Here is a 14,793-nt window from a genome sequence, read left to right on the forward strand (position 1 = left end):
TGGTAGTACTCTTATCAATATATTGTTAGGCTCAAAATTCTCGAGGAAAATGGTGGTTTGTTTTTCCACCGCTGTTTAAACAAAAAAAAAAAAAAGCATCTCGAAATAACTGTCCTGCAATTTTTTCAACAAAAGAACAACAAACGTTTCAACTCTCACACTCTTATCAATATATACCAGGCTCAAAATCTCGAGGAAAAGCTAAACTGTAGTTTCGGCTGTTTAAACAATCCTGAAACTGGGCTGCTAGAAATTTGTATAACATATATTTCCTATATATCTATATATATATATATATACACCATGTATGGACTTCATATATAATATATAGAATATATATATATATATATATATATATATACATATATATATATATAATATATATATATATATATATATATATATATATATATACATATTTATATATATATATATATATATATATATATTTTTACCTCTTTCTTAAAATTAGTCTTCAAAGTATTTAGGAATTACATACACTCTCTGAATACTAGACATCTTTTTTCAGGATAAGGACTTTGGGAGGAAAATAATAATGCTTGGAGAAAAGCCACAACGAACTAACAATTACCATAAATCCGGAAAAAACGAAAGTTTACAGAACCTATGAAGTCTCGTCCGCTAATAATGACATCAGGTCTCCTCATCCGTACAATGAAATCAATGACATCACTCGGAAGAAGCATAGACATCAGCAGGACTGTGCTACGCAACCTGGTATTTACAAATGTCAACTTGACGAGACACGTGAGACAGATAATGACGAAAAAATAAAAAAGAGTTTCCCAAAACAAGTCTTATCAGTCAAGACACCGGAGAAAATGTTATCCCATTAACAGAAGTCAAAATCATTAAATTGAAGTTATTAGGTGTTCACAAGAAATCTTGAATTCTTAAAACACATACACATAAACATGCTGCTATGCAAGCAGTTAGCTTGCCCAGGTAATTCCTTGTGTGAAGTGGCACTCAGGTTTCAATTTCTTGTATGACTTGTATGGCCTCGTGGGCAGCGCGCTCGCCTTTCAATTGAAAGACCTGGGTTTGATCCTGATGTGAGTCAAAATAATATATATATATATATATATATATATATATATATATATATATATATATATATATATATATATATATATATATATATATATATATATATATACTCTGTATATATATAAAATTTACTAATATATATAGGACACTCATTAAAACTGGATGGTATTTAGCCACAATGCCCTCTTAACTTCTCGAGATATTTAATCAGGAAAAGACTGTTATTTGCATTATGGTGACATTTCTAGGACCGGCAAATCAACAATGACAATTGGGGACCGTAAGTTCTATCCAAAAAAAAATTTTGTAACTTTTCCTGATTAAATAACTCCACACACACACACATCCACACACACATTTAATGATATTCTGTTAGTATATATATATAATGCACAGAACAATTGCACTATATAAAATTTACTAACAGGACCTGATAAAAACTTAACATATTACATGCATTCTAGGACCAACAATACAATATTAGTCTTATCTTGTAACTTTTCCTGATTAAATATCTCCGCTAGATATTTATATATATTGTATTAATATATAACAATTGCCTATATAAATATATATATATATATATATATATATATATATATATATATATATATATATATATATATATATATATATATATATATATATATATATATATATATATATATATTATGTGAATATATATACATAGATATATACACATATATGCATACATACATACATACATACAGTTGTTCAACAGCAAAAAACCAGCAAAACCTAACACCCGAAAAATGAAGTCCTATTCATTCACACCCGTTTCATTTCAGAAAAACAAAAAAACAAAAAACAAAAAAAAACACACACAGGAAGCACCTCGCTGCACAGCAGCAGCAGCAGCAGCTTACAGCGGCCTCAAGGGTGCCAGTCAAGAAAGCTGGCACCTCTCTCTCTCTCTCTCTCTCTCTCTCTCTCTCTATACGCAGCTGTGACGTCACGCTCCTCAACAATGTCCTGATCGAGGTCCTACTCGGAGCAATGACCTCAAAGGATGAGTGAAGTGATCTCTGTATTTGCGTGGCTTTCGTTTCCTTTGGGAGATTTCTTACGCTTGATGTCAAAGCAAGGTATTTTCCTTCAGAGGTGGTATTATCGTCTGCGAATGTCACTGAACGTTATAACACAGTCTAGAAATGTCACCAATAGCATAAGAATATTGTATACGAATGTCACCAAGAACATAATATTATTGTCTTTGAATGTCACCAGAAACATAATATCATTGTATAAGAATCTCACTGAACGTTATAATATAGTCTAGAAAAGTAACCAAGGACGCAATAATATTGCTTAAGAATGTCACCAAAAACATGAATATTGTGTACAAATGTTACCAAGAACATAAGAATATTGTCTACGAATGTCACCAAGAAAATAAGAATATTGTCTACAAATGTCACCAAGAAAATAATAATACTGTCTACAAATGTCACCAAGAAAATAAGAATATTGTCTACAAACGTCACCAAGAACATAAGATTATTGTCTACGAACGTCACCATGGACATAATAATATTGCTTAAGAACGTCACCAAGAACATATAAATATTGTCTACAAATGTCACCAAGAACATAAGAAAATAAGAACATAAGAATATGTCTACAAATAATATTACTTAAGAACGTCACCACATATGAATACTTTCTAGAATGTCATCAAGAACATAAGAATATTGTCTACAGATGTCAAAAATTATAAAAATGCTGTCACCAAAGAACTTAAGAATACAAAGAGATCACCAGGAACATAATAATACTGCCTAAGAATGTCACCAAAAACATGATTATGTCTGCGAATGTCACCAAGATCATAAAAATATTGCCTAAGAATGGCAAAAAGAATAAAAGAATACATCAAAATGTCACCAAGAACATGACTGCGAATATCATCAAAATGACAAAAAAAAAAAAAAATGTCACCAAGAACATAGGAATAATGACACCAAAAACATAAGAATATTAAAAAAAACATTATTGCAATCTTACACTCATTCCTTTAGTTATCTTACTCGTATTTCAGTAAAGGTTGAACTTGCAACAATTTATTTTTACGAACCCTGAAAAATATTTTTCCTTTCCAGAAAGATACGAAATCAAAAATAATTCTTGAGTAAAGTTCGTCCCACAAAAGCCTCGATCACGTCGCTGGAAACAGGAGTTTATAAAAGCGAATCAGATTTTATTTTGTCATCCTCAAGAGAGGTCAAAAGAAACATGAAACGAAAATATAAGTTTAAAAAATGCGTCGAAGTTTCTTCGGCGCAATCGAATTTTCTGTACAGTAGATAGTTCTATATGACCCGTGGCCCATGAAGCTTTCAGCCACGGTCAAGTGGTGGCCTGTCCTATATCGTTGCCAGACGCACGATTATGGCTAACTTTAACCTTAAATAAAATAAAAACTACCAAGGCTAGATAGCTGCAATTTGGTATGTTTGATGATTGGAGTGTGGATGATCAACATACCAATTTGCAGCCCTCTAGCCTCGGTAGTTTTTAACAAAAGTGCGAACGGACAGACAAAGCCATCTCAATAATTTTCTTTTACAGAAAACTAAAAATCTCACAATTGGATGGCATTGAGAAAATTACTGACACCTTGGGCTAGTCCAAATATTGGTGTAATATTTGCAAGGAAAAAATCTCATTCTAGAGAACGTTTGGAAAATATGACCAGTCATGCAATTCTGAGTGTTCGGGGTCACTGTTTAACCATAAACGCTGTCATTGCGGGAAAGCAATGCGACACGAGTAAGTTTGATTCTTGAAAACGAATAACTTTTCGTATATTATTATTATTATTATTATTATTATTATTATTATTATTATTATTACTTCTACGATACGAGCACGTCTGATGCATGTAAATGAGTAACTTTTTGTATTATTATTATTATTATTATTATTATTATTATTATTATTATTATTATTATTATTATTATTACTGCTACTACTACTACTACTACGAACCTGTGCCCATTTGTGAAGAAAGGAAGAGCAGAGAGATGAAGGGACATAAATATCATGACAGAAAATACTAAATATAAAAGGTCAACAATAAAAACTAGAAAATGAAAGAAATGAACAAATAAATAGATGAAAGACAAGGGAAGTTGTACTTGTGTAACAACAAACAAAACCCCTTTTCTTGGTTACGACTGATTGATCGACTGACTTATTACAACAAAATGACGTAAAAAAAAACAACTATGATGACTGACAACGATAATATATTTGTCGCATACCACTGTAATAATCCACACAGGCCTATCTGACACAAATCTGGTTTATAAAATACTGCGTAGGTTAATGTTTATAAAATTCTGCGTAGGCTTCGACTTTGATCCATAAAATTCTGGACAGACTACTGTTTATAAGAAATCTGTTTAAACTTAGCTCCATAAAATTCTGTATAATGGAATGTTCATAAAAATATGTGTAGACGTGAGCCCATAAAATTCTGCAGACAAATTTTTATGAATTTCTGTGTAGACATGGAGTCACAAAACACTATAAAGAAAAATTTGTATGGAATCATCTAGTATTAGATCCATAATTCTGTGTGTGTGTGTGTGTGTGTGTGTGTGTATGTAAATATATATATATATTTATATATATATATATATATATATATATATATATATATATATATATATATATATATATATATATATATATATATATATATACATATATACACAGTCTATACCCACTACAGAAAAGATGGGCAAAGACAAATTAAAAACATTAACATATCAATCAGTTGATGCAAAGTGCCTTAACTCACACGAACATATAACAATCAAATTACTGGAGAAATAATTTCACCAGTACCGGCACAGAAAAAGGAATAAGTTTAGCACATATTCTACGGAATCCAAACATACAAAATCGTCCCCCTCCCTTACACCCGCCCCCGCGGTGAAATAGGCTTCGTCAAGAATTTCTGTACACATCACGGGAAGCTAAAGAGACACCTGGCTACTCTGCCCTAAAATGGAAGACTGCAGTATCTGAAAAAATACAAAACTAAGAAAAATGGTAGATACTGCATTTTCCATTGCCTTACTACTGATTTTGCAGATACTGCAAATGGGACCCCCTAAATACTCGTGGAAAGCATTGGCGGATCATTCTGAAACTGCAGTAGCTTGTGTATTAGCGTTTCACGAGCCCAATAGGTGGCATATCTCAATTTCGGAAATTTTGCAGATACTGCAGTTTATCATTTTAAGGGTATCACGAAACTGGGAAGATAAGATGGGACTAAGTTCGTATCATGAAACTGGGAAGATGGGACTAAGTTCGTATCATGAAACTGGGAAGATGGGACTAAGTTCGTATCATGAAACTGGGAAGATGGGACTAAGTTCGTATCATGAAACTGGGAAGATGGGACTAAGTTCGTATCATGAAACTGGAAAGATGGGACTAAGTTCGTATCATGAAACTGGGAAGATGGGACTAAGTTCGCATCATGAAACTGGGAAGATGGGACTAAGTTCGTATCATGAAACTGGAAAGATGGGACTGAGTTCGTATCATGAAACTGGGAAGATGGGACTAAGTTCGTATCATGATACTGGAAAGATGGGACTGAGTTCGTATCATGAAACTGGAGAGATGGGGGATGGGACTAAGTTCGTATCATGAAACTGGAGAGATGGGACTAAGTTCGTATCATGAAACTGGGAAGATGGGACTAAGTTCGTATCATGAAACTGGAAAGATGGGACTAACTTCGTATCATGAAACTGGGAAGATGGGACTCAGTTACATGAAACTGGGAAGATGGGACTAAGTTATATCATGAAACTGAAAAGATGGGACTAAGTTCGTATCATGAAACTGGAAAGATGGGACTAAGTTCGTATCATGACTGGAAAGATGGGACTAAGTTCGTATCATGAAACTGGGAAGATGGGACTAAGTTCGTATCATGAAACTGGGAAGATGGGACTAAGTTCGCATCATGAAACTGGGAAGATGGGACTAAGTTTGTATCATGAAACTGGGAAGATGGGACTAAGTTCGTATCATGAAACTGGAAAGATGGGACTAACTTCGTATCATGAAACTGGAAAGATGGGACTAAGTTCGTATCATGAAACTGGAAAGATGGGACTAAGTTCGTATCATGAAACTGGAAAGATGGGACTAAGTTCGTATCATGACACTGGGAAGATGGGACTAAGTTCGTATCATGAAACTGGAAAGATGGGACTAACTTCGTATCATGAAACTGGAAAGATGGGACTAAGTTCGTATCATGAAACTGGAAAGATGGGGCTAACTTCGTATCATGCAACTGGAAAGATGGGACTAACTTCGTATCATGAAACTGGAAAGATGGGACTAAGTTCGTATCATGAAACTGGAAAGATGGGGCTAACTTCGTATCATGAAACTGAGAAGATGGGACTAAGTTCATATCATGAAACACACCTATCACCATTCAACGGACAAACTGATTAAAAAAGTGTGACCATAGACACAGTTCCAAAATATTTGCTGTAAAAGATAGAGTTAATAAACAATGTCTATCGACAGTAGAACACAGTGAGTAACCATCTTCCAAAGTGTGATAAATACATGCATGGTTGATATAACTTTGCGTATAGGAACAGAATTTAGAACAAGACCACAAACTGCCCTAACACTTGCGTTAGCATTCTACCAAAATTTATGAAAAGTGATTCAGTTTACTTAATATTACTACTGTTAATAATAATAATAATAATAATAATAATAATAATAATAATAATAATAATAATAATAATAATAATAATAATAATAATAATGCTGTATATCAGGTCTACGATAAAATTCAGTGGAGAATTATGTTGAATCTATAAAAAGTTACAAAAGCTTTCGAACCCTGGACAGGGTTAGAAAGCCTTTGTAACGTTTTTATAAAACCATCATAATTCACCACTGAATATTATTGTGGACCTGATATACAACATAATCCTTTCTCGATCTAGGGAGAAAGAGATGATGATAATAATAATAATAATAATAATAATAATAATAATAATAATAATAATAATAATAATTATTATAATAATTATATATTATTATTATTATTATTATTATTATTATTATTATTATTATCATCATCATCTGGATAACCAGCTGTCATTTTATCTACAAGATCTCTCTGTTCACTGACCTAAAATTCGTTTGTCAAATTACGGTGCACAGTATGATCGCTCATATGCAACTTTATTCGGAAAATGCAACGGGTTTGGTGAACTATTAACATTGCAATTCATTGAGCGATTTTCAGCTACAGCTTAATGCCATTCCCTTTTACTTACGGAAGGATGGATGATGTGGATTGACCCCACTTTTTAGTTTTCTGTAAAAGAAAACTACTGAGATGGCTATTTGTCTGTCCGTCCGCACTTTTTCTCTCCGCCCTCAGATCTCAAAAACTACTAAGGCTAGAGGGCTGCAAATTGGTTTGTTGATCATCCACCCTCCAATCATCAAACATACCGGATTGCAGCCCTCTAACCTCCTAAGTTTTTATTTTATTTATGGTTAAAGTTAGTCATGACCGTGCGTCTGGTACAGCTATTGGGGCCATCAACACAGGCCACCATCGGACCGTAGCTGAAAACTTCATGAGGCCACGGCTGCGAGTTTCATGGGTCATGGCTGAGAGTTTCAAACAGCATTATACGTTGTACATAAAACTCGATTGCGCCGAAGAAACTTCAGCAAATTTTTAACTTGTTTTTTATCATCCGGACTCAAAGTGACGAAATTTTTCCGGATAGGCTGACCAAAGGGGAAGGAATGATCTATGAAACTGCAGAATAGAATAGAATAGAATAGAATAGAATAGAATAAAGAATTTCGCTAAAGGCCAAACGCTGGGACCTATGAGGTCATTCAGCGATGAAAGGAAAATTGATAGTAGAAAGGTTTGAAAGGTGTAACAGGAGGAAAACCCCGAAGCTGCACCATGAAACAATTGTTAGGGAGGGTGGAAAGTAAGATGGAAGAAAGCAAATATAAACTGAGGTACAGTAAAAGGAATGATCGGGGTTGCAGCTAGGGGATGAAGGGACGCTGCAATGAACCTAAAGTAATGCCTACAATGCCCCAATTGAGGTGCACTGACGGCATTAACCCCCCACGGGACTATGAAATGGTAAATTTCATCCATGTTCGGTTCAGGTGTCCTGTGCACGGAGGCTGTTATGCATGAAATAATCACAGAAACATTTGAGGGCCCAATCAAGAGATTTTTTTTTCTTTTTTCTTGCTAAGTACGTAGGCGTTCAGGCACCGTCTGATCATCACTGCCTAAAATGGTACAGATGATACAATCCATGAAAGAAAGAGATGCAGACTTAATGCTGATGGAGTCTTACCAACTGAATTTGCAATATAGCGGGATACTACATGGCATGTCATTTCGCCTTCACTGTTTGTCCTTCTAACAGATTTTATAATGAAAATGTGTCGGAGATTGAAGAGCATATTCAGATCGGAAGACAGACTTAGAATATGCAGAGGATGCTATTTTGAATCGCCAAACACCACAGGATTGACAAAGTGCTTAATAGAATGCAACATGCATCTAGAGAGACTGAACTCAAACCAAATCATGAGAAGTATGTCGCTGCTTGCAATTAAGAAGTTAACATAAACAGAATCCTTTTCAAGATCGCTCTTGGTTCAGATTAGGACAGCCAAAGAAAAAGACTCCCACCCGAGATCCTTTTTGGTCCAAGACAAGGTACGAGATGAATTCTGATTCAAATTTGGACGGCCGTCACATAAAACAATATGTCGTGTTGCATTTTCCAAAACAGGTATTGGTCCTTGTACAATGTAAATCATGTACCAGTGTGTTCACCATCTCTCTCTCTCTCTCTCTCTCAACGAATACACACACACACACACACACACATATATATACGTATATACACACAACATACATACACATACATATAAGTGTGTGTCTGTGTGTGTTGATCTTGAAAAACATCAAATATGCATCATGGTCAATAATACGAGTATATATACAATTAAAAACAACAGAAAAAGTCGAAGAAAAAAAGAAAACTATCTCCCCTTAAAAAGCAGTACATAAAGCACCAAACATCTGTTTAAAGAAAAAAAAAGTGTTACAAAAAGTCTACAAGCTGGGATATAACGAACCTACAATAACTCACTCTTAAGAGAGACCAGTTTTCCAAACCGCTTCGAAAAATTGCACCTCTATGTTATACAGAGCTACTTGGTTTGAGAGGAAAACTGGTTTAAAGATTTTTTCTTCTAATTTATTTATTAGTTTTTTTTTTACAACTGCTCTGGTACGCAGTAAAAAACCTGGATATCTATATCGTCTTAAAGATATACGAGCAAGCACGAAAAAAATATGGTCCAGAGTGTATTCATTCTTTTTAACCTACTTTCGCTTCTTATACTGGATTATTGTCATAAACTATGGCAACCAAATGAAGGCACTGATGTATATGAAGACATTAATTGCTTAGAAAATCATGCAGGTAGTTTTCTGCCTGATTCACACACGTGCGTTTGAGAGAGAGAGAGAGAGAGAGAGAGAGAGAGAGAGAGAGAGAGAGAGAGAGAGAGAGAGAGAGAGAGAGAGAAGCTACTATCCAAATTCTGCAATACCTAACCAGCTTCAGATGTACCCTGATAAAAGGTGCTATTCAAGGTAGCACAACCAGCGGATTCTACTTTAGTAACTAAACAAACAGACCTCATAAGGTGAACTACAAAGCTGATCAACATCTTAATGGCACCGATAAAAGTCACTCTACGCCCACAATTCTAATCGTAGAAACGGCTCCTTAATTAGGAGCTTGACCAGAACAAATCTTGGAACTCGTCGAAAATGAGAGAACGTCTCACATCGTGTCAAAACCCAAAAACGTAAACAAACATTTTTCGCAATACGTTTACAATGAAAGAACTGAGTTAGTAGAGAGAAAATACGGTTAGAAAGTTTGAACTGTTAGCCAAAGAGAGAAAAGATTCCTAAAGTGAGAGAAGGTTCACAACGAGAAAATGAGCTCGCAATATCAAAACTGGTTAATGAAGGAAACACAACACAAGGATGTTTTGGCCTTCCTTTACGGCAATTTTCTTCTTTTATTTCCCCCTTCCTGCTTTCCCATCTACTCTCACACCTTCCACGCTGCTCCCTTCCTTCAACCCTCGACTCAGCCTGTCAACTCGTGGTTTTAACGGCTTAACCACCTGTCGGGAATACGATTAACTTTCTTCAAGATCTCCAAAAGAACTTGGGTACGACCCAGACCAGATGATGCTGTAGATGATGCCTTCTTGGGGATCATTTAATCTTTATCTCAACCTGCTCTGCTTTTTTAATCACTACTGATGCTGGCCAAGACATGGAAGACTGAACTCAAGATTCAGAGACTGGATTCATGCTTTTTGGCACGCAGTGTTATCAGGGCCAATGGGTGACCTCTGCCCTGACAGTGACCAAGCCCTTATTGGTCTGAATATAAAAAAATAAAGTCGAGTTTAACTGTGTTATAGTACTTTACTAACTGAAAAGTCCAGTAAAGTTTATCTATGTTCATAATTACTGGCCAGCATCCACAACTTTTTAACTAGTGGTTGGGGTTTCACTTTATCTATCTTTTTGAGCGGATAGAAATTACCTAGCCACCACATGTTTACATAAATTAAATTTACAATGAGAGTGTGTGAACCCAGTAAGAGAATAGGTTCCCTCTGTAAGAAATACTTCTGACTCCTCTCAGATCAAAGTTTTAAAGCGATGTTTTCAGGAGCACACAGTGACCAATTAATGCTTGCAACAGATCACTAGCATCTGAAAAACTCGACAAGAATTCAATCTGCAATTTTCTTTCAGTTTTTGGAGGATTTTTTCCTAAAGCTTTTCAGTCACAAAATCACTCATTGAGCCACAATGACAGATCAGGAAAAGGGAAATGCAGATTTAGAAGAAAGAAGCAAGGAACCACAGAATGATACCCCTAAGGATGGGGAGAAAATCCGACATCAACAAAAGATGTCCTTAACGTAGAGCTGAACAAGATGTAAAAAGTGAATATGTATGGGAGGAGCTGACTGAGAAGAGCGAGGGAGCATTCGACACACAAGGAACAAATTACTCTATGGCAGAGTTGAATGAAAAGAGAGAAGCAAGCATCTGACACCACTGGAAGATGGGCTTAAGGTAGAGATGACCACAGAAAGAGCATCTGGCACCACTGGAAGATGGGCTCAAGGTAGAGATGACCAAGGAGTGAGCATCTGACACCACTAGAAGATGGGCCCCAGGTAGAGATGACCAAGGAGTGAGCATCTGACACCACTGGAAGATGGGATTAAGGTAGAGATGACCAAGGAGTAAGCATCTGACACCACTGGAAGATGGGCTCAAGGTAGAGATGACCACAGAAAGAGCATCTGACACCACTGGAAGATGGGGTTAAGGTAGAGATGACCACAGAAAGAGCATCTGACACCACTGGAAGATGGGCTCAAGGTAGAGATGACCAAGGAGTAAGCATCTGACACCACTGGAAGATGGGCTCAAGGTAGAGATGACCAAGGAGTGAGCATCTGACACCACTAGAAGATGGGCTCAAGGTAGAGATGACCAAGGAAAGAGCATCTGATACCACTGGGAGATGGCTTATGGTAGAGATGACCAAGGAATGAGCATCTGACACCATTGGAAGATGGGCTCAAGGTAGAGATGACCAAGGAGTGAGCATCTGACACCACTGGGAGATGGGCTTATGGTAGAGATGACCAAGGAGTGAGCATCTGACACCACTGGAAGATGGGCTTATGGTAGAGATGACCAAGGAATGAGCATCTGACACCATTGGAAGATGGGCTTATGGTAGAGATGACCAAGGAGTGAGCATCTGACACCACTGGGAGATGGGCTTATGGTAGAGATGACCAAGGAGTGAGCATCTGACACCACTGGAAGATGGGCTTATGGTAGAGATGACCAAGGAATGAGCATCTGACACCATTGGAAGATGGGCTTATGGTAGAGATGACCAAGGAAAGAGCATCTGACACCACTGGGAGATGGGCTTATGGTAAAGATGACCAAGGAATGAGCATCTGACACCACTGGAAGATGGGCTTATGGTAGAGATGACCAAGGAGTGAGCATCTGACACCCCTGGGAGATGGGCTTATGGTAGAGATGCATCTGACACCACTGGGAAATGGGCTTATGGTAGAGATGACCAAGGAGTGAGCATCTGACACCACTAGAAGATGGGCATAAGGTACAGCTGAATAAGAACTAAGAAGTGAATATATGGCACCATGGGAAGATGGACCTCTCTTAAAAAGAGCTGAACAAGAGAGAATTACCAAGAAGGAAGAAGCTAGTGTCAGGCAGTACTAGATGACAGATATTAAAGAGCTGCACAAGACAGATTTACTAAGTCTCTGGCACTAACAGGGCATGGGGCACTGTGAAGGACTGAATGAGAAGCCATGGTATGGGGCACAGTGAAGAGCTGAATGGGAAGCCAGGGCATGGGAGACAGTGAATGGCTGAATGAGAAGCCAGGGCATGGGCACACTGAAGGTCTGAATGAAAAGAAACCATGAAGGACTGCATGAAAAAAAGCCATCAGACACACACACACACACACAACAAAAAGACTCAATGAAGAAGTGTCCAGAGATAAGATAAGATGAGCCTAATGAAGATCTCAATGAATAGGCTAGCATAGGATACCTGGAGACCACAGACAGAAGCACGAGTCAACAAAGAAGGAATGTTCCATGAAGCAGCAGTTCCTGACACTAAGGAAAGCTGGACCCAAGGAAGACCTGAACGAGAAAGGATAATCAAGCATCTGCCACCACTACAAGAGGCACATTGGAGAGCTGTGGTACTAAATACACAGGAACTTGGGCATGAACAAGGGCTGAAAGAGAAGAAAAAAGCCATTATCTGAAACCACAGTTTGATGGGCATAAGGAACGCCAACAAGAAGGCCAAAACAAAGCAGCAGCAAGTATCGGCCTCCAGAGTACCAAGAAGCCTAAGAAGAATTGAACAAAGAAGTCTAAGAAGAACTGAACCAAGAGGCCTAAGAAGAATTGAACCAAGAAACCTAAGAAGAACTGAACCAAGAGGCCTAAGAAGAATTGAACCAAGAAGCCTAAGAAGAACTGAACCAAGAAGCCTAAGGAGAATTGAACCAAGAAGCCTAAGAAGAACTGAACCAAAAGGCCTAAGAAGAATTGAACCAAGAAGCCTAAGAAGAACTGAACCAAAAGGCCTAAGAAGAATTGAACCAAGAAGCCTAAGAAGAACTGAACCAAGAGGCCAAAGAAGAATTGAACCAAGAGGCCTAAGAAGAACTGAACCAAGAGGCCTAAGAAGAACTGAACCAAGAGGCCTAAGAAGAACTGAACCAAGAAGCCTAAGAAGAAATGAACCAAGAAGCCTAAGGAGAATTGAACCAAGAGGCCCAAGAAGAACTGAACCAAGAGGCCTAAGAAGAATTGAACCAAGAGGCCTAAGAAAAACTGAACCAAGAGGCCCAAGAAGAACTGAACCAAGAGGCCTAAGAAAAACTGAACCAAGAGGCCTAAGAAAAACTGAACCAAGAGGCCTAAGAAGAATTGAACCAAGATGCCTAAGAAGAACTGAACCAAGAGGCCTAAGAAGAATTGAACCAAGAAGCCAAAGAAGAACTGAACCAAGAGGCCTAAGAAGAATTGAACCAAGAAGCCTAAGAAGAACTGAACCAAGAGGCCAAAGAAGAATTGAACCAAGAGGCCTAAGAAGAACTGAACCAAGAGGCCAAAGAAGAATTGAACCAAGAGGCCTAAGAAGAATTGAACCAAGAGGCCAAAGAAGAATTGAACCAAGAGGCCTAAGAAGAATTGAACCAAGAGGCTTAAGAAAAACTGAACCAAGAGGCCTAAGAAAAACTGAACCAAGAAGCCTAAGAAGAACTGAACCAAGAAGCCTAAGGAGAATTGAACCAAGAGGCAAAAGAAGAATTGAATCAAGAGGCCTAAGAAGAACTGAACCAAGAGGCCTAAAAAGAATTGAACCATGAAGTCTAAGAAGAATTGAGCCAAGAAGCCTAAGAAGAACTGAATGAAAACGAGCGAACCTCCGTCTCCACAGGAAGACGGGGATGAGGAAGAGTTGAACAGAAGGAAAAAGCAAGCAATGGGACCACCAAAAGGTGGACCTTTAAGGATAAACTGAGAGAAACGGAAGAAGGAAGTGTCACACACCACAGGAATAGGTGCATAAGGAAGGTCAAAAGAGGAGAAAGAAGGGAGTGTCAGACTCTCCAAGGAAAGTTGGGTATATGGTCACAGGAAGAACTGGATGAAGAGGTGGGAAATTAAGCATGAAGAATTCAGACTTTTCACGGCGAGAAATTTGTAATTTCAGACACTGATATGTCTACGTGATAGAAAATTTAAACGCATGCTGTAACATACATTTTGTATTCACATGCATTCACGGATATATACATAAAAATCCCTTTGGTAAACAAACTTATGATTAAATTACAAAGATTACAAGCGAGGCTCTGAATGTACCGGTTTCCAACGAAACTCGCTTATGTAATCATACCAGTCACTTACCTAAATTTTATAGCAAAAACATTCATTATAATTTACCCAGTA

The 14,793-nt window shown here is 37.3% G+C and overlaps 1 protein-coding gene across 1 annotated transcript; it reads left to right on the top strand.

Annotated features, from left to right (window-relative positions):
- Window positions 1–13,103: 13,103 nt before the first annotated feature.
- LOC136825118 (proteoglycan 4-like) lies at window positions 13,104–14,207 on the top strand. The gene has a single exon (XM_067081160.1). It carries the CDS (start codon window positions 13,104–13,106, stop codon window positions 14,205–14,207), a length of 1,104 nt encoding a protein of 367 aa, XP_066937261.1.
- Window positions 14,208–14,793: the final 586 nt, after the last annotated feature.

This window comes from Macrobrachium rosenbergii, chromosome 37 (assembly GCF_040412425.1).
Source record: "Macrobrachium rosenbergii isolate ZJJX-2024 chromosome 37, ASM4041242v1, whole genome shotgun sequence".
Taxonomy (NCBI): Eukaryota; Metazoa; Arthropoda; class Malacostraca; order Decapoda; family Palaemonidae; genus Macrobrachium; species Macrobrachium rosenbergii.

Coding starts and splice junctions, on each gene's coding strand:
- LOC136825118 (XM_067081160.1), top strand. CDS start 13,104: ATGGGCATAAGGAACGCCAACAAGAAGGCCAAAACAAAGCAGCAGCAA.